This window comes from Micropterus dolomieu, linkage group LG07, assembly GCF_021292245.1.
Source record: "Micropterus dolomieu isolate WLL.071019.BEF.003 ecotype Adirondacks linkage group LG07, ASM2129224v1, whole genome shotgun sequence".
NCBI classification, from domain to species: Eukaryota; Metazoa; Chordata; class Actinopteri; order Centrarchiformes; family Centrarchidae; genus Micropterus; species Micropterus dolomieu.
This window is the reverse complement of record NC_060156.1, coordinates 10668024-10688777: the sequence shown is the minus strand read 5'-3', so window position 1 is coordinate 10688777 and position 20754 is coordinate 10668024. Positions and strand designations below refer to the sequence as shown.

General features: G+C 39.9%; 1 protein-coding gene across 3 annotated transcripts in view; it reads left to right on the top strand.

Moving 5' to 3' along the window:
• Positions 1 to 111: 111 nt before the first annotated feature.
• Positions 112 to 20754, top strand: part of abca12 (ATP-binding cassette, sub-family A (ABC1), member 12) — a 47856-nt gene continuing 27213 nt past the window's right edge. Inside the window, exons 1-27 of one of the 3 annotated variants that reach the window (XM_046054405.1) lie at positions 112 to 148; positions 612 to 754; positions 961 to 1091; positions 1826 to 1968; positions 2677 to 2844; positions 3060 to 3274; positions 4365 to 5297; positions 5406 to 5512; positions 6684 to 6790; positions 7286 to 7485; positions 7924 to 8000; positions 8890 to 9020; positions 10095 to 10262; positions 12091 to 12255; positions 12376 to 12568; positions 13226 to 13365; positions 13965 to 14084; positions 14248 to 14338; positions 14740 to 14919; positions 15522 to 15849; positions 16765 to 16879; positions 17250 to 17579; positions 18216 to 18285; positions 18393 to 18527; positions 19024 to 19185; positions 19383 to 19566; positions 20158 to 20376. In XM_046054405.1, coding sequence (XP_045910361.1) covers positions 612 to 754; positions 961 to 1091; positions 1826 to 1968; positions 2677 to 2844; positions 3060 to 3274; positions 4365 to 5297; positions 5406 to 5512; positions 6684 to 6790; positions 7286 to 7485; positions 7924 to 8000; positions 8890 to 9020; positions 10095 to 10262; positions 12091 to 12255; positions 12376 to 12568; positions 13226 to 13365; positions 13965 to 14084; positions 14248 to 14338; positions 14740 to 14919; positions 15522 to 15849; positions 16765 to 16879; positions 17250 to 17579; positions 18216 to 18285; positions 18393 to 18527; positions 19024 to 19185; positions 19383 to 19566; positions 20158 to 20376 — 4955 coding nt within the window. In that variant the 5' untranslated portion in view covers positions 112 to 148. Of the gene's footprint in view, positions 149 to 611; positions 755 to 960; positions 1092 to 1825; positions 1969 to 2676; positions 2845 to 3056; positions 3275 to 4364; positions 5298 to 5405; positions 5513 to 6683; positions 6791 to 7285; positions 7486 to 7923; positions 8001 to 8889; positions 9021 to 10094; positions 10263 to 12090; positions 12256 to 12375; positions 12569 to 13225; positions 13366 to 13964; positions 14085 to 14247; positions 14339 to 14739; positions 14920 to 15521; positions 15850 to 16764; positions 16880 to 17249; positions 17580 to 18215; positions 18286 to 18392; positions 18528 to 19023; positions 19186 to 19382; positions 19567 to 20157; positions 20377 to 20754 lie in introns of those variants that run through there. The other 2 variants (XM_046054404.1, XM_046054408.1) reach the window with 2 other exon arrangements.

The window sequence follows — 20754 nt, the reverse complement described above, 5'->3', positions numbered from 1 at the left end:
TGCCTTTTGTAAGAAAAGGATGCTTCACTCCAAGTGTAAATTTGTATATTTGACATAGAAATTGAGGTCCACTTTCCAAACAATATTTCTTGTGATTGCAGGTTTTGGGAATGCATCAGTAGAAGATTTGCCTGTAATTATTGGCCAGGTAAGGGTTAAAACAATGTTATATCTGCTTAAGAGAAACTAATTATTTTATTATTTAGAATTTGATTGATTTATATTTTATTTAAATATTTTTATTAAGTTTAGAGTGAATTAATTTTTTGGATAATGAAACATTCAGAAGGTGTACAAGTTAAACATTACTTTACATTAAAAATAAAATGATTAAACATCTCTGTTGCTACTGGAATTGTTCGCCAACACCCACTTCCAAACCACACATTTAGTCAGATAAGCTTGTTATGAAGGTATTGAAATGCATCCACTGCTTACAGTGCAGTCATGTATCATTACAGACAGACAAAACAAAAACATGATATTACCATTCATCAAAGGTGTGCGTCCTATAACCTACTTGATGTTATTGTTCCTGGTGTTCTGTTTTGTTTTGAATCTTATGAAATCAAACTTTTTTTCTTTCAATTTTTCCCCTTTTTCATTGTCAGATGGGCAAACTCTTGAGCATGATCTGGCCACTGGGAGGCTTAGGATCATATATCAATGCTCCATCTCTGGATGCCTTGGCTTATCTTGCTCCAGTCCTGGAGCAGGTGATGACTGGGAAGGCAGACCAAGACACATGGAACAAGTATGTTTAATTACACCCCTTGTAATAGAAACAAACCACATAAGTATCACTTGGTGCAGGTAGACGGCTCCTTAATGTGAAATTGTATTACTTGCATGACTGTGTGCGATGATAGTAAAGTATATTTATTTATATTTCATAATAAAAACTGCTGTCCAGTTGCTTCTGTGATTGACCTAAACCAAATGCCATCTGTTTTTTCACAGACTTGAAAAGCTGCTAGAAGCTCTACTGTCAACCCTCAATGGAACAGAGCTATTGGACAGTGTCCCCTCTGTTATTCCACTGTTTGAAAAAATCATAGGAAGTACGGTGAACAACATGCTAGCAGAGAATGGTGAGAACACTACTGAACAGTAGAGCTGCAACAATTAGTCCATTAATCAATAGGTTTTCAACTATTTAAATAATTGGGAACTATTCTCATAATCGATTAATCTTTTTGAGACATTTTCTGAATGTTTTATTTACTTATGAAATGTGAGTATTTTCTGGTTTCTTGTCTCCTCTATGACAGTAAACTGAATATATGAGTTGTGGACAAAACAAAACATTTGAGTGACGTAACTGTGGGCTTTGGGAAACACTGATAGACATTTCTCACCATTTTTTGATATGCACCAAATAACTAATCGAATAACTATTCAAATAGATTAGTAATAGATTAATCGATGATGATATTAATCGTTAGTTGCAGTCCTACTGAACAGCAAGGCTGCTTCCTGACATTTGTGTAGCCAGGACAATAATAGACTGTTTAGTGATGCAGAAAATTTGCTATTACACAGAAAGAAGGAACAAGACTCTTTGACTGAAGGGAGAATTATTTCCTATGTTCAGTACATATAAAATAAACACCGATGTCAACTTTAGACTTGGGTTGGTTATGCCATGCAAAGTACACCTTTCACACCATGCCACACCGTAAAAATACCCAAAACAGCTGTTTAAAAGTGTCTCTCTCACCATTTTATAATCGCAGCCAATTTTATTATCTATACCATGCTTTTTAAGATATAAATAATAGTAAATAATAGTATAGCCAATAATATTGTTCTTTTATCCTCCCAGTGATGATTCTAAGCCTTCAGATGCCCGTGGTGACCCTGATGAAAGAAATTGCACATTCTTTGAACACCAGTCATTTTAACTTGTCTGAGGTCTTGGAAGGAATGCAACGTGCCATTGAACTCACGGTGCAGGCTGCTCAGCAGGTTGGACTGCCCCTGTTATGTACCTGTATACTGTAGCACTGAGTGTCTTCATGGTCATTTGCTGTTGCTTTTTGTGGACATGTTTGCGTGCGTTTATGTGTGGGTGTGAGAGAGTGAGGTGGGGTGGATAGATAGCTTTCATGCATTACTGCAATTAATAATACATACCTTTTATGTAAGAGCGCCGTGCGGGTATGTTGTTCTTAGTAGGTTTAGAATCTGTCTGAGAAAGATTATCCTGGCAAAACTTTTGTTCTCAAGTCATAAACACAGAAGCTAAAATTACATTTTCAGGCATTTGTTGAAAACTGTTGTCAGTGTTATGACGGTTATTAATGATTATTTTTATTCCTATGGTTATAATCATTACTATAATATGTATTTAAATACCCTACTTGTGTTATATTTAATGTTTGATATGTTGGTGTAATTTGGCCTTGAGGCCACTGATTGTTTATGTAAGGAATCACGACTTTCCACTCCTCCTATTTCCAGCCACGCTCTGCCATTTTCTTTGCTTCTCTGCAAACTGCATGAACAGACCGATTATGTTATTTCCCTTTTTATATTGCCTTTTGTCTCCCAGACAAAAGGCAGCTGCATCTCTATACTTCTAAGTGAACTGGATTTCTCAAAACAATGCATTTGAAACATGAAAAGATGTTTGTACTTGTTTTGTTATTTGTTAACATTTTTCTCATTCTCTAGGCTAATGGAACATTGGAGTGCAGTGAAGCTCTCAAAGCATGGGAGCCAGTAAGAGAGGCAGCAGGGTTAAGCAACGCCACCATGGCTATGTGGTGCAACATCAACCTGAAGCCTGTTTTTGAGGCCTTTCATGCAGCGCAGACTGTCTATGCCCACCTGAACATGAGTGTGAGTTGATGCATGCCAAATTAAATAGAAAATTGCATTTTCATTTGATAGAAAGATATTACATTCTATTTTTTTTCTCAGACCAGACTAAATATTAAAATTGAACACTTATTCAAGTACAGTTAACAGATTCACCACTTGATGGCAGTGTTAACACAGAGAAAACTGCCAGATTGGTAACAGTCCATCTCTGCTGTATGTTGTCTGTACAGCAGATGGGGTTGGGGCCAGTGACTGTGGGCGACACAGCTGCCAGTATTGTCAAGACTCTACAGTCACTCTACCAAGTCAGCATTAACCGTACACTTGTGGCAGAGCAACTCATCATGGCTCTCTCCAGCCAGCTCTCTGTGCTGGCGGCGCAGCCTCTGAGCCCCGAGGCACAGCTTTACTTGTACAAGCAGCTCCAGGACATGCAGCTGCAAAACAGGTGACTATTTACAGCTACGATCATATTATGTGAGTGCTAACACTATGTGCCCTTCACTATGGTCACGATTTACTGTGGTTGAAAGGAAAATCCACCATAAAACACTTAAAAGTTACTCATAGTAAATCTGGAATCTCAGGTCCATGTAATTATTAAGTGATTATTGACAACATCAACTCAAATTAACCTATGTCTGAAAAACTCAGTTGTTGCATTAGTACATTAGAATTAAAGAGTAACATCTTCTTTGTAACTTTAAAAAGTCACATGAGGACAAATCCATCACAACATACTTTTGTTCCCAGTTTTTTCACGAACAGAGACCTTAGTAGATCAGACAGACCAGACCACAATGAAGCCACATCATATGAGGAAAGTGCAATGCAGTCATATCAAAATCTTGTGCAGCCACAAAACAAACATACTGACAATTACAGTTGGATCATATTTAATAGTATTTTATCTGACTGTAGAAGTTATTCAATTATATTCTGTCAAGAATCAGTTGCATCTCCACACAGACCCATACTCGCCTATAAATTGGAGTGATCACATTTGCATTCAACTTGATTAATTTAATGCGAGTCTGCCTGAAAACAGGCAGGCCTGCACACATAGCGGCTTAACCATGATTCAGCTAGCTGAGACATCCTCTAAAAATTGATTTTCCTTTATACGCCAGCTGCAATAATGAGCCTGGCATGGTGATAAGGATCACATTCTGCATATCGCAGCGAATCAATCAGGTCTGACTACATGAGTTGTAGATCATTGATCATAGTAGAAAGTCTCCACAGTCCATTGTCAAGGATGAAATGGGAAAAACTGTGCCAATAAGCAAGATGATGAAGAAATATTACTTCTGGTAACCCTAACCCTCTGCTTAAAACTGAAATTAGAATTGTATGCAATCATTGTATTGAGGAAATGATTAAAACTCATGGTTGGTGAGAATTAGTCCATTGTCCAGCCAGAGAAGTTCTTTAGTTCTTAATCATCTAAAATTTTTCTAATTCATGTTGATGTTTTATGAGACGATAGCTGTAGAATGAATTTAACTTTACATTTGTTCAATTTCTCCCCTCTTCAGTCTGTCTTCCTTCAGATTGCTCTTGGATGAGCTTCTAAGCGTGGCCCCATTCTCCCAGCCTTACACTGAAGCTGTAGATAAAACACTGAGTTACATCCTGGACAACTACCTTTTCATGCAAGACTCACCCCAGGACCTCTTCAGAGAAGCAGTAATGATTTTCCTGTCCTCTGCAAACATCACCTCCAACAACATTTTCTCCATTACCTGGGGAAATTCTTCTGGACTCAATGAAGCAGCTTTTACTGACTTGATGAGGGAAGCTGTCATTCTGATGACGGACATCAAGATATTTGGGGATGTGCCAGCGGTCTACCAAGCCTTGGAGCAATTTCTGGCCTCCAATGACACAAGCTTGATTGTGCAAAAGGTGGCAGAGCTGTCTGCATGGTTGACCTCCACGCAAGCGTCTGGACTGGATCTGCTGACTCAGGCTCTGCCCAAAATCTATGACATCCTCAGGCCTCTCTTGTCTGTTCTGACCCAAATGGGTATGGACATGCCAGCAAACACAGAGCTGTTTGAAGACCTAGCTGGAAACACAATGGCAATGCTGAGCCAGCTCGTTAGCAACAGTGGTCTTCTGGCCCCCTTGGACTCCCATCCGAGTATGTTTCAGCAGGAAATGACAGGCGGTAACCAAGCGAAGAGGGTCCGACGTAGACGCGAGGCCCCGTTCATGCAGACAAGGGACCCATTGGAAGACTTCATAGACCTGTTCTACATTGACTACCCTGCCATGTTCAAAACCATCTCTGTCCTTCCTACCACAGCAGAAATGATAGACACAGCCCATGTGTTCTTTGCCAATCCTGATCTGAATGTTGTGGTGAAGGGAGCTACAAGCGGCATGCAGTGGGGCTTGAATTCTTCTCGGGAAGAGACCATTGATACTGCCATTGGAATGCTGTCCCTCCTCACTTTCCCTGACGCGTAAGTCTTATTTACACATATGGTTTTAGGAATAAGAGTAAAAAAGAAAAAAAGAAAGCATCTTTTTAGCTTCGGATATAAAAACACCCCTTTCTCAATCTTCCCTAGGTCATCAATGGATCTCCTGACAAAAGCTGCTAATATGCTTCCTGATGGCTTTCCATTCTCCTCAGTGCTTAAAAATATCACCAGAGGGCTTGCCACAGAATCTCAAGGTAACTTAACAGTTCAGATCTACGTTCTCTCTGGCTGTGGAGCCTGGATAGTTAGAGGCTTCTTGGACCAGCTTTACAAAGAGAAGTGTACTCATTAGTTAAATGGAGAATCCCCAAATGAATGATACTTTATCCTTTCAGTTTCTCCAAATTAACTTTACCTACTGTGAATTCCCTCCTACTCATGCTTAGTCTAATTGTTGCTGTGCTGTATAGCTCACATCGATGCTGCAGCTTGTGTTTACTTACCTGCTGAGACAGTATGTAGGCCTTCCAGCCTGTGCCATTGAACAGCATGGAAGAGTGTCACCTGTTTCTCTGACCTTCGAAGCTAATGCGGAACCATGGGACGACCATAAAGCGTTTTGTTAATGCTGTTGTTATTGTATACATGATTATAGTGAGGCATAATTCATTCTGGAGATATGAGGAATAAGACTTCACATCAGCTTAGCGTGAGCTCCCAAAGAGCCCAAGGCCATATGGCCCTTCTCCAGCAGAAAGCCACTCAGCACCTTTTTAAATCTCATTAGCAAAGTAGAATTCAATCACTTATCCTGTCGGCCCTCGCTAAACGTCTCCCCACGCACTCACACAAGTGGACATCTATGACCCCCTTTTAATTGGCGTCTGTGCTTGTGTGATAGTGTTTTAGTGCATAGAATCACTTTGTAAGCAGCAGCAGCTTCACTTCTCTGCAACCCTACTCATATTCTTAACACACACACACACACACCCAGAGTGAACTGTTGTAATTGCAAAGGCCTTTAGGTGTTGAGCACCCTGAGATTAAACATCACCATTGTCTAATTTTGGCCTAATTAAATATTCTGTCATCACATCTTGCTGCCTGAGGTGGTGCCTTTCTTAAGGCTTGTCAGATGTGTTTTAATGCACGACAGCATCCAGTACTGCTGGCCCTTCTGGCCCCATCAGTCTCGCACAGGGCTTCACTTTAAGCACATCATTTGCTGCTCGCTGCCTGACGACGATACCCCGTAATAGTGCGAGTCGTAATGAAGCCCAGTGGGATGTCATGTTATTCTGTCACCTTACAGACCTTATTGCCCTCTTTTCCCTTTCCTATCCCATCTTCCTGTCTAACTCTCAATAACCTCTCTGTTACCTTCATTTTCCCCCTCTCTCCTTCACTCCCTCCCTCCCTTCACAGAGAACCTGATCCTCATGCAACAGACCGTCCAAACAGCCGGTGAGCTCCTCCAGATCAACCTGATGGACCCACGATTCACAGAGCAACTTGGCCTCCTGAGATCCCAGGTCTCTGCATTAACCCTGCCAGTTTCACACATGGATCATTCATCATAATAGGAACAAATAGTACTTAAGAATGTCTGAACACTGGCACTATGTTGTTTGAAAGTGTCTTATAGTCAATTGGCAGTCAAGGTGATGCAAAATATAGCTGCAACATGGGCTTGAATGGGCAACACCAATGATTAGATTTTCACTTCACAACAGTGATATAAATAAGGAATAAGAAGTATTCAATGTGTTACTCAGCCTTCAAAGGAAAAACTTCAGAAAGAATTATTAACATTAACATTTTCTTGGAGTTCTTTGGTGCACAGTGAGACAGATTTTTTTAATGCTCTTAACACTAACCTTAAAGTCTTAAAATGAACCATCTAGTAAAATAGTCCCCTGCCACAGTGAGAGGCAAAGAATGACTAACCAAATCTTTGTTACATACAGTATGTTTGATCCTGAGATTTAGAAACTTGTTATGGTGCTTACTGGACTGATTTGTTGCAGGTATGCTTCTTGGAGAATACGGATTCTGTGCGTGTGCTGGTTGGGGCCCTCTCCATGCAGCCTGGTCAGCTGTGTCACACTTATGTACCCAGCCTACAGATCTTGGCTCGGAGTCTGATGATGAACAAGACCTCTCTGACCGATGCCATCTTTAAGGCTTTCATCGGAGACCCTAGCACCTATGATGTCCAGTTAAACTGGTACAGCACTGTCTTCATCCTTCTTTAAGGTCTTTTTCTTTCGAGGGTTTTCACAGCAGCACTCTGTATAGAGAAGGCTACTCTCACCATTGTCTAGATCTTTACCTCTCCTACCCCTTTTGTGTAATTTGCCAAATAGTATCACAGAGTGGTTTGGGCAGTTGCGCTTTGCAGAACCCACCTCACAGGATTTGAGGGTATTGACTTCTGGAAAATCAGACAGTTTTACCTCTTGCTGTCATTTGGGGCCAATAGGCAAAGTTTCCTTGTATTGGTTTAAATGAATTTTCACCTCAGCCCATTTAGCCTGCAGGATGCCTGGCAGCATTTTATTTTATTAAAATGGAGTTTTCTTTAAAGAAATATTTTTTTATATATATTTCTAGATTAAAGTGCATTTATCTGTTTGTGCCTATGCTTCTGTTTGTGTATTTGCAGGACCTCTGTGTTGAGTCAAAGTTTGGGCTTGGACCTCAGCAGCCTGAGATCTCTCAACCTTAGCATCCCTTCCCCAGGTGAGACATGTCTCCATATCACAACAGATTATGTATTTCACAATATGATATTATACATTCCTGCAGCACTGCTACAGTGTTTCATGGCAAACCTACCACATTTCAACTTCTCACTGCTCCTTCTGTTGTTTTGTATATCATTTCTTGGCTGCAATATAAAAGAACAAGAGTTTATTTCCAAAAATGATACACAGATTATCCATTGAACGTAGTTTATTGTAATTTTAAGTGTTTTCTGATTTAGGCCCGTGGTCACTTTGTATTAAAAGGGTGCTGCCTGGTGTGCTATAAGTAGATAAAAGCAGATCACAAACCTTGTTTCCATAACAACGGACTGCTCATTTCAGCTCACCTGTCGCTCACTCATGTCTGATACCAACACTCTGCCTGTTGATGGATTATCTAACCAAAATAACTTGTTACAGTGGCCATTTTCTCTGCTGTCACTGTGTCCATGATGTGTCTCCTTCATTGTGATTGTCTGGCTAAGAAACCTTTTTCAGCTTCTGAAGGTGTCCTCTATGCTAAAACAGCAGCCTAATAAAGCTCTTTTTTAAAGAGTGTTCTTTTGTATAAAACAGGAGTTAGCAATTGGCAATACACCCTAAGGCAGTTGTTACGCCTATTCTATAGCAGGGAGTGGAATCGGGATACAGTAATACATTAGGAAATAATTTAAAAGACACCTACTTGAAAAATGAAATGAAAAAAATGCAATTGAAAGCAAAAATAATGAATGGATATTAGAAGCTGTTTTTGTATAGCTTCCACCATTATTGAAGTGGAAGTAAATATACATTGTATACAAAAAAACAATACGCTGTATCAATGTCATTATAAAAAATATACTTTTCAACTAGCACTTACTGTATAAGACTTTATTTCCCAGGAGCTGTGACGGTCAGCGAGATGCTAAGGAATAAAACAGCCTTCTCTGAGGACGTTCAGCGACACATGAATCTTGATCGAGCTGCTCTCAACCTCCTGATGGAAACCACTCTACCAAACAACAGTTTAGTGGTGAGCCAGGGACATCCTTAGTAGAGTGTTCAAGCAAACGTTTAATCACTACCTCACTGACTTTGAGGACACACTGTAACGCTCAATCTGCAATGTTGCAGAGAAACCACGACATTACATTCTTCAGCAGACAATGTGGAACAAGGTTCATGTTTTCATAACTCGTGGTTTCCAGGTGTGTTTGCAGAATGTTGCACTCAGCAGGCCTGTTCTCTTAAAGAGAAGTACTTCAGCACTCTGAAATCTATGCCATGTTTCCCTTTATTAATTAGCATGTTAGGTGGACTGGCATCATTTTATAGTTTTTTCACTAGGCCTAGTGTGCAGCCTATTTAACTTCACTTTCAACTTTCAGCTAATGGCACCAAGTTTCGTTTAGTAAAGCGAGCTTGTTTTATTTAATACCGTATCAATCAGGCAAAAACAAATTAAACACTTGTCTTTACAGTACAATGGATACTGGATTGCAAGCCTAATCAGAAACACTCAGTGGCAGGCTACTGTACACGGACCATTTCTCTAGAGCAGACATGATTTAGTGGAATAAAACGCTGTCATTTACTAGCACACCGCAGATTATGTTGCGGGTCACACAGAAAATCCTTTAAAGAGTTGGCAGTTGGTATTAACGCATTACTGTCTGCACATTACAATGTGAATGAATAAAATAACAACACTACATGACACTTAAATTTTTCCTGTTTTCCTGCTCTAAATCTTCACCATTGTCTCAGCATGTGTGTTTCATTGAGCCACATTCTTGCCAAGCTTTCAGAGCAGCAAGACCAACTTGTCCCCTCACATGTTACATGTTGTTTTCACTAAATGGAGAAGAAATTATACCCAGCAGGTTCCAAAATGCAACACAAGAACAGAGATTTGGAAGCCCATGTATCATGTAAAGCCTCAGGTGAACAGTTTGAAAGTAGGAAACTGGTATTGGTGATGTAAATGCACTATTAGAGCACTGATAATGTTCATACCATTCTGTAGTTTTGTGGAGGATGTGCCTTCTCCTGTGCTTCTGTTTCCGGTAGTAACTGTTTTCATGCTCCCTTTATGCATTTGAAACAGATCCTGTCGTGGTTGGTCAACCTGCGTCACTGCAACTCACCATCATTCGAGGACATGAACGAGACAGATGTCATCTTAAAAACCTTCTGCAACATGTCTGCTGAACAGTGGTACAGCTTGTCACTGCTGATGGCTCGCCATCTCAACACAGAGAAAGTCATATACAGAGTAAGGCTGAATTTTCAAAAGAAAAATAACATGCTACTCTTTCATCTGAAGGGAATGCTTTTTTCTTCATTTGTAAAAACACCAGAATGTGAGAATTTTGTAGATTGCGCATTCTTTTGTAATGGCTGAATAGACCCAGAAATCGTTTCTGTTGGGCAGTCGCAAAACCTGTTTGATGCTACGGTGTGTTTGTTTGAGGAACATGTGAGTCAGAGAGAAATGCTTTTGTTCAAGAAAATATTTGTTCACTCGACAAAGCTCTTCTCTTAACTCTTGATACATCAAAATTCAAAGACCTATAGATGTACATACTTCTACTTGCAGGGAGCACTGTTTACTAATGGCATCTAGGGGTGGCAAGTAACCTGAAACAACGAGTATAACGAGTTGCTACACACATGCATGTGTGGAATCCATCAGTCATTCTGCAGTTGAAACTCTTAAATAGTGTCTGTTTAATACATTTGTACTTCACTTTTCAAGTTGCTTTTTTTCCACTAATGTTGGACAGCACATAAAACTAAACATAAATACAATGCAAGAAATATTTTTTACCCTTCATTACCAATTGACTGTTTCCCAGCTTTAAAGCTGCTCCAGTGTTTATTGATAACAATGTATCAAATGACTATGACTTTAAGCTGTTAAACTCATTGTTTCGGCTTCTAGGTCTGCAGCTTTACTGTTATAGTTCACTTAAACGCTCTCCTCAGAGTAGTTTATAAACGTAGGAGGCAGGTGTAAAAGCTCTCACAAACCAATCAGTGGCAGATAGACAAAGTTAGCGGCTAGCTAGTGTATGTAATGTAGCGTTTAGCTGCTCAAGAGGCTGAGAGCCTGTATTGGGTTTACATTCTCCTGGTGTGTCTGCTGGATGTGTAAATAAACTGTTTAGCCTTATTAGCTGTAAGGTGATAATAGCCAACTGTATGTCAGTGTTGTGTTTACACATTGTTTCCGCTCCCCCTTGTGGACAAAAAATCATTTGATGAAAGTTTAACAATAACATTGATACATTTTTACAAGTACTGAGCAGACATGAGAAACTGAAGCCTGTAAAAGCTATATTCGTCACTGGCATGTCGAGGTGAATGTTTTATGTGTTGCAGATGATTGAATTTTCCATAACATAGTTTCACAGAGCGTTTTACTGACTAACTACCTGGTATGAGTTAAAAAAGGCAGTATATAGTTTCAGAGCATAGATAATAGAGACTGATGTTTGCAGATCTCAGATACAGCCTTTAAGTGCTTTGTTGAAGGTTGGGAAGAATTTCTCCTGTGCTCTAAAAGTGTGCACACTAAAAATAACTGGAAACTATTTGACCAACAAAGATAGGCTATGTAATAATAATAGCCTAAATAATTGACCAAAAGACATTTGTTGCTGCCTAACATGTAAGCTAATACTTCTTGCTATTATTTATCTTTTTGCTTTGACTGTACCAAATTATTTCAGTCTAGACTGAGAGATGAAAATAAAGTAGCAACACGGGGGGGAAAGTGATAGATTCTGCAATATGCTGAAAAGCAAAACCATAACTTTCCAATGTTGTGAAACTTTTCAGACATATTGTTATAATATCATTTTTCAATGGCCTTTCATTCTAATGAATTTTAGGTTGAAAGAGCTCTTGGCTGCCACACAACCTATCTAACTTAAGAAGAAGAAGATCTGCAATACAAGACATATAAGGAATATGGTCCCTGGAAACATGAAAAGTGTTGCATTTGAATGCAACAAGAATGCATTTGTTAAATGTAAAAACTATAGAAGAGAAGAATAAAACTCTAGAAACATGTTTGAATTTTGCTCCCTTTCTTTCAGATGGTGTTGTCTGAAGAACTGCAGAGCTTGGTGGGATTTTTGCTTCAAATGGTTCAGGGTTTAACCAACAAGATGGGAAAGATTGTTCCTGTCATTTCTAAGCTGCAAAACTACCTGCTCTCAGTCAGAGACCTCAACCTGAATGCAAACAACGAATTTAGCCAAGTGCGTATCTACTGTACTGTACCCACAATTTACTCCTGTGTGTATTTGTTAATAATCATCATTATATAATAAATTTTTAAAATTAAAGTATTAAAAGTTTCAATTTCTGTTTTTCCCCAGATGACGAGAGGACAAAGGACCAGAATGTCTAGCAAAGCTACATTCGTCACCTTATCACGAGCGTTGTGCAGTAATGGCATCATGGCTCTGTTTGGAATTTCCAAGCTGCCTGCCATGGCGGAGGCGAACATCTCCTTCCCCAACAACCAGCAGCAGGAGATGATCGAGAGGTTCAAGATTCCACAAAATGCCAGTATGTTGGGGGGATGACAGACATGGGGCTTTTGCAAACTGAATGAAATTGTCAGTACAGTCACCTTTTGTAACACTTGTGGTCTTGATAGTTTTTCATGGGATTCCTTTGTCATCACAAACATTCATACTGTGTATTAATATTATAGTATTATGTTAGGCTATCTTTATTAAAGTAGTTAAAGCAGCTTCAAGATCGACACAATCAAAAAGAAAGAAATCAACAGAGACATTTTATGGACACCTGTTGACACTGCCCACATAAAGTGGAAATTCAAAACTCTAATGTGAAATAGAAAATCACGTCATGTCATGGCTAAACATTTTTTACCAACTTCGCTCCCACAAGACTCCTGGAAGATGTTTAGTTAGCTCACTTCCCAATTCATAAAGGAATCTGACTTAAAAGATAAGGCCTTATATATGATATTTTTCTCATCAGCAAATCGCACAAAAATAAAAAAAACTGACAACTTTTCATCAAGTATTGCTGGACCTACATATTTGTGAACCTTTTTAAAGATAACACAGTAGTTTTAGCGATAAACAGAACACTGTGAAGTTAGAAATCATTAAGAATAAATATCAAACTCGTTTGTTGGACAAATAAGACATTTCACCCTTGTGAATACAGTATTAATCTTATTTCTTTGTGTAGCTCCATTCTGCATGAATATGTACCTGGACATGGTCAATACCACAGGAGGAGCCATCGCCTGGGCCTTCCTCAAACCAATGCTAATGGGACAAATTCTTTACACTCCTGACACACCCGTCACCAGGGCCATAATGGAGAAGGTATACACACAGCATAAATGAACACATGCATGTTACCAGCTCTACCCTTTAGACCTCCCACACACAAACTACTACATTGGTGACTGACTGTATTGCGCAGGTGAGCTGGCTAAGGTAGAAAATTTATTAACTCACCTGTCTACAGTCTGTGAAAATGATCATGATCTTGTTGGATTCATGTCCTTTGTTTGTCAACTCATGTCACAGAGAGCTTGTCTAGGGGTTAGCAGCATCATGACCTTTATGAGCTTTGTGGTCTAAATCCTCTGAAATCCCTCATCTGACTTTGTCACTCTTTTACGGGAAGTTTTTGTCGCTGCTGTTTCTAACTATTTAATGTGATAGTTACCTTTTTAGTGTTCATACACTCCAGACTGCCACACAAGAAATACAGAGTTGACGGGGGTGCACGCATTTGTATGCACCACCATCTTCTGCTGTGGTTCTGTTTTTCAGGATGTTTTCACTGCCACCTTCACAGACTCAAACAGCTAAACACAAACACACACACACATATATATACACAAACACAGCAAGTTAGGAAATCTTGCTGATTCAGTCATTTCACGTGTTCTTGTCCTTGTCCTGTTCTTCTTCAGGCCAATGCCACCTTGCAGGAGTTTGCAAATCTGAGGAAGAACTCCGAGGACTGGATTGAATCCTCCAACTACATCATAAACTATGCCAAAATACTCAGCCTCACTTTGCCAATGCTGCAGGTATGAAAACTCATAACTGCATATCCTTATATCTGATTATTCTAGCAGGCTCGCTGTTGTCTGTACGTCTAGAGATAAACTTTGCAGTGGTCTTCACTGAGTTTCAACAGCTGAATCTTGATGTTGTGCATCGTCTCTTCCACTCTCCCTCCCCTCCTGTCAGAATTCCCTCAGCAATTCCTTTGTGAAGAATTTCATTGAGATGCAGACAGACATCAATGTCGACAGAATGAAGGAGACGCTCAGCAACTTCTGTGAGTGAGCGTTTGAAGGTCTTACTTTTGTAAGCTGCAGAATCCAAGCTTACCTTTAGATTCCTCCCTCACTTATTGCCTGTAAAACGTGTGCGTTATCGGAAAATGGGTCTGCTCCTTAAGTTTACAGGAAGCAAGGGTCGTCGCTCCTTGATGTGATTATGCATGTCAGTCATTTTTTCCACAAGGTCTGACTTTGACATACAGTTATTTAATTAGATTACCTTGTCTTGTCAGACCACATGTTTATCTTAGTTAACATATAACGTAACAAGGCATGGTACTAAACAGACTCAGCACGTCATTATTTTACTTTTTATAACAATCAAAGCTAAAACTGCACTTGCAGAGTTGCTTTTACCCTGTCAGTAAATTTAAAAATGTCTTTTTTCCCCCTAAAGCTAACATGACGCTTATGCTGGAGAAGAACCAGCACATAATGAATCAGATCACCACCTTGTCCACCCTAATGGTGGACCTCTCCTCCTGTATCAAGTTTGACCGCTACACCGGCTACAACTCCACCGACCAGCTCGATGCTGTAGCTCATGACCTTGCCATAAACCGTGATCTCTACGCAAGTGAGTAAATATTGGGTGTAACGGACTCATTTAATCATCTAGGTTCACTGGACGTTGCAGCAACTGTGAATGTTGTTTTGGCCCATTTTGCTAACAGCCGAATCATATGTGTGTTATCCTTATTCACTTAGCCCACTGTAATACAGCTATTTGAAAAAGTTTTATGATATTGATTCATATTTCCCCTTATAACAGCGGGAAGTCCAGTAGATTAGCCATTAGGTCTTTTTTTACACATAACAATAGACTCCAGCCCAGTTTTACAACTAGCGAGGTTGTTAATTTGCCTTTCACTGTGCAGTAATCTGCTACTCTTTCTGGACTTGTGTCTGTATGAGAGCTTGTGGATATGAAAACACAACATCCTGTGACAGAGGCTGGCAGCTTTAAAGGTACATTAAGCATCCACCTCATCAGACAGACTTATTTTACTCATTTACAGTGTCTTTAATCTATATTGCCTCCTCTAAAGGGTGGTCTTCTCTGTTGATAATTAGTTGAGGTGAGGATGCAAACAGGAGATCTGACTTGTCTGGCAAGGAACTTAAGAGTTAGTCTATGAACTGTGTGCAGTGATGCAATGGTGCAATATGTGTTTAAAGGTGTCATCTTCAAGCTTCCCAATGACGACAACTCATCCAGGAAGCGTCAGGCCAGGTCTTCCTCCCCCACATCCCCCCTGCCTCCCAAAGTCAGCTACACTATCCGCATGCACATGGACAACGTCATGCGTACTGACAGAGTCCGGGACCCCTATTATGTGAGGAAGACATACATCTCGGGTAGTCAGACGATGCGCTACAACCGGGGCTTTGTCTACCTGCAGGAGAACATTGACCGAGCCATCATTGAGACCCAAACCGGACAGAAGGTCCCAGAGACGGCTGTCCAGCTGCAGCCCTTCCCTTATCCCTGCTTCCCCCGGGATGAGTGAGTCCCCTGAATGCATGGTTGCATACTCACATACACACACACATACGGTATCAACATGCTTTTATACGGACGCATGCATAAAATTGTAAAAGGACACATAGTAACTCTGAGTGGATGTACAAGCATCGATGTGCATTAATGCATGCTCTCTCATTATTCATTTGCCACTTGGGACAGACAGTAAGTAGTCTCTCACAGGAGCCTTTCACATTTTAATTGGCAAAGCACCATGTGTATGAATATTCACTATTATTGTGCTTTCATTTTTGAAGACCATACACACATATACACACATATATGCTTTTAATAACCATCCACATAGATGACCACTCATCTCTGTAATACAGTATATATCCAACCCAATATGGGTTTGGTATCAACTTGTGCTTTGATATATTGTATTGTTTCCAATAAATCATGCTTGAGCGCAATGCCTATGTTTGCACTTGCCCTCGAGTACGTCTTAAGACACTGCTGATATCTCATCTAAGAAGCACCAGCGGGCCGCTGTCTCTGGCTGGCTGCCTTTGGACCAACTATAAGATATGATGATCCTCGCCTCTCCGTCGCTCTGATTTATTACTCAACAACACAATTTCTGACATGATAACTGTGAAATATAGCTGTGAAAAACAGCAAGCACTAAATTCCTATGTATCAAGCTCCAGATATGATGAGGCCAAAACAAATCAAACAGAGAGGCATTTATTTTGCGTAAATAATAAGAGGATCAGAACACGGCTGTCAAAAATTCCCAAACACTCCTTCAATATTGCTCTCCTACTCTGCATCTCTGCATCTCTGTCAAGCCAGTGACTGAATGATAGGGCTTTTCATCTGCTGTTGTTGACAGTGATTGGATGTTTGGTTTCTAGAAATTTGACTGACAGTTTGCATCTCTGTATTCCTCAGGTACCTGGAGGCCATCTCTTTTGTCTTCCCAATCATGCTGATGTTGGCCTGGGTGCTGTTCGTGGCTGACTTTGTGAAGAAACTGGTGCATGAGAGAGAGCTGAGGCTGCATGAGGTGATTTTTTTTTTCACTTTAAAAATGATCAAACCTGCCACTGTGTTTCTGCACTGAACGCTGACTTCTTGTTTCCCAAGATGTCCTGTTATAATACTGTCTGGGGTTTTTTTTCTCTAAAAAGTAACTTTCACATTCACAGACAAATCCAGATTGTTTCTAATGAAAAGTCGACAGTGTGATGAGCCTTCCTCTCTGAGTTTTGAATACAACAACAAATGTTAAATTGATTCTTCCTCCCGTAGTACCTCCAGGTTTCTTCTCTGCTGTAAACATTCAGAAGTACCAGTGGCAAGCAAGCACAGAAACTGTATTCTTAACTGACATTTCCATGTATTCCCCTCCATTGCTATTCTTGCTTTTCCCACAGTACATGAAAATGATGGGAGTCAACCCGGTCAGCCACTTCTTTGCTTGGTTCCTGGAGTGTGCCTCCTACATGGTGTTTACCATCTTCATCCTCACACTGATTTTGAAGTACGGCAGGATCTTGCCCAACAGTGATGGCTTCCTCCTTTTCTTGTACCTCTGCGACTATGGTTTGAGCATCCTGGCCTTCAGTTACCTGGTCAGCTCCTTCTTTGACAAGACCTACATTGCCGGTCTTAGTGGCAGCCTCCTTTATGTCCTCTGCTTCTTCCCCTTCATTGTGGTCTTGGCCGTTGAGACACGTCTCACCTTTTCCCAGAAGAGCGCCCTGGTGAGGAACCTCTGAACCTCCTCTGTCACAACTCATGTATATTAAAGTAGTAGTAGTGCTGTGATATGTGTAATGACCTGTCATTTCGTTATTTCAAAATGTTATTTACTCTATCCTTCTTAGAAAACAATTTTATTAAGATTATCAATCAAATTATATTAGTGCAGCCTCAAAAATGCCAGTTACTTTATGAAAATGCCAGAATAAACAGTGGCTTTTGCCTCCGGTTGTTTTCTATTGTGAGGTTTTATTTTTCATTTTGACGTACAACTAGAGATGAAGTGGAGGGTAAACACATTTTGCTGTTTGCAGAGCAGTTTTCCTGCCTTCCTGTGCTGACATAAATTGTGCACATTTACGTAATATATCTTTTTTCTGAAAATAAGGCAGATTTCATATTTTATTTTGGAGCTTGATGTGTGATCATCATTAAATGGAGGTCAGACAATCATCTAATGTAACATCACTGCATACATCCAAAGCCTTGTTTGTCTTGAACAACTTTTCATATCAATTCATATTGCTCAAAGTTGTCAAGAAGAGAGGAATTTCAGAAAGAAAAAAGAAGCTATATTTTTATTCTTTTCTTTTTCTCTTTCTGTATCCTGTCTTAATTTGCCTCTCATTTTTCTACAGAGTTTGTTTGCCCCGACTTGTTTTAGTTATGCCAGTCAATATGTCTCTCGATACGAGTCCCAAGGAGAAGGTATGCGCATGTAGACATCTGACTTGCATCAAATAAGATCTCTGACATACAAGCCACTGAAGTCTGTGGGAAGCAATATAAAACATTTTGTTTGTTGACTTTGTTAGGCATTAATTGGAGCAACTCATACACCTCACCCATTGCTGAAGACACAGCTTCGTTCGGTTGGCTGTGCTGGCTGATGCTCATCGACTCCATCCTCTATTTCTTAATTGGGGCATATATCCGCATGGTCTTCCCAGGTGAACTGTAAAATCATAGCCTTTTAAAACTCAAGCAGACTTATCTTTAGTCACGGAGTCCTAAAACTAAGACTGTAATATCAGAATTTTCTGCTTTTGCTAGCCTATCCATGTTCTTATTTTTTTTTTCCGGTCCGCTGCTGTTGAAGTTCATTGGCAGTGCTAGCATTAGCATAACAGTATTGGCATTAGCATGATAACATTAGCATTGCTGACATTTGAACTAAATGTGTGCACTCAAGCTTTGTTTGTAATGTATTGGGAATAAAGGCAGCATAATGCTAGCATTCTGTGCTGATTAATTGAGGGATAACTCTTGAGCAATTTAAATAGTTTGTTGTTTTACATGCATGATGAATTTAGAGTGTACTCTTAAATATCATGGTGTTAACAACCTCTAGTTGAAGCAAATACAGCACTTTATGAATTGCTTGGTAAACTTGTCTCTCTAAATAGAGTTTTAATATTAAGTCTTTGGTTCTTTTTTACCCTTCAGGAAAGTACGGTATCTCTTCCCCATGGTACTTCCCATTCCAAGCCTCCTTCTGGGCCAACCTGTGCTGTTGCGTTAAGTCAAACAGTAAGACGAGCAGAGGGCTCCTCTTTACCAACATCATGCAGAAAAACCAGCCTGTCTTCTCCGACGACAAGGGAAAAGGTACAGAAAGAAATTACATTGTTCTATCCTGCGGCAGATAACAATAAGCAGTGCTGTCTCCTCCGATGTTGTATTTTGATGCATATATATATATATATATGTATATATATATATATATTTCCCCCTCACTCTTCATTAAACTACTGTCCCCTCTTAGTTTGATTTACAGGTTGCATCTGTCTCTATGTTTCTCTCAGGTCAGAGCACTCTTTCCTCTCAGGCCGGTGAGGATTTCTCAGAGCTCCCGGTGGGCGTTGCCCTGCATGGTCTCAGCAAGAACTATGGCCAACGACTAGCTATTGACAATCTGAATGTTTCCTTCTACGAGGGCCATGTCACCTCACTGCTTGGTCCCAATGGAGCTGGCAAGACCACCACCATGTATGTGCACAATTTTTTCACTGTATCAGCATCTCTTAATATAAATACAAATTCCTTTTGACCATTCGTATACCGTATGCAGTGTCTTTTAAATTTGATTTGTGCATCACTTTAATCATCTCAAGGTTCTGCTGCTGACAGGGAGATTGTTTTGTCCAAATCTGGCACAGCAAATGCACCGTGGTAGAGATTAGCCTGACGGGTCTTCATCAACTGGAGTACTTACATTTACATTTTAAATGCGACTAATTTTGCTGATGGCCTTATCCAGAGCACTGCACAATGAATGCAGCAGCAGAATAAGATTCAACAGCGTTAAAAAGACAGGATTTCATGATCCATAATATATCATTTAAAAGGAACGTGCTGGGGAGAACGTACAAAAAAATTATGCCTTTTATATATATATATATGTATATATGTATATAATATATATACACACATATATAAAACTTTTTCCCAATTGTGAAACAGAATAACAATAATAAAAAAAAATACTGTTATATAACATAAATAATATGATCACTTTATAAATCTGTCAATTCAGTATTGTCACTCATGTTATAAAACAGATGACTTTGATGTGCTTAGGTCTCTCCTGACTGGCCTTTTCGCCCCATCTTCGGGCACCATCGAGGTCTACGGCCGAGACATGCAGACCAACATCGATGACATTCGCAAAGAGCTAGGGGTGTGCATGCAATATGACGTCCTCTTTGACCACATGACCACCAAGGAGCACCTGCTGCTGTACGGCCAGATCAAGGCCCCACACTGGTCACAGAGGGAACTGCATGAACAAGTCCGCACGTGAGTGATCTATTATCTTTAGCTATGTCAATGGCATGTTTCGCCTTTAAAAAGGAAATATGGGTAGGGGTGAAGAGACTTGAACAGTGTGTAGTAGCCAATGACTAGCAAGTAATTTTCAGGTTTGGTTGTAGTCAAACAGATTTACAGGTATCTCTAGGCCTTGGTGCAAGAATTCTAATCTCTCATAAAGACAAAATAATTGTTGCACTGGTTATCCTTGAAGTATCTCACTTGAGTATCTCAAGAGTGAAATGTATCAGATACTTCTACAGCCATAACAGCGAATGCTGTTGTTCTCTGAGCATGCTAAGAAGATTTTTTTCCTGTTTCAAGCTCACATTTTCTATAAGAATTTAATAATATTTGATTTTATCT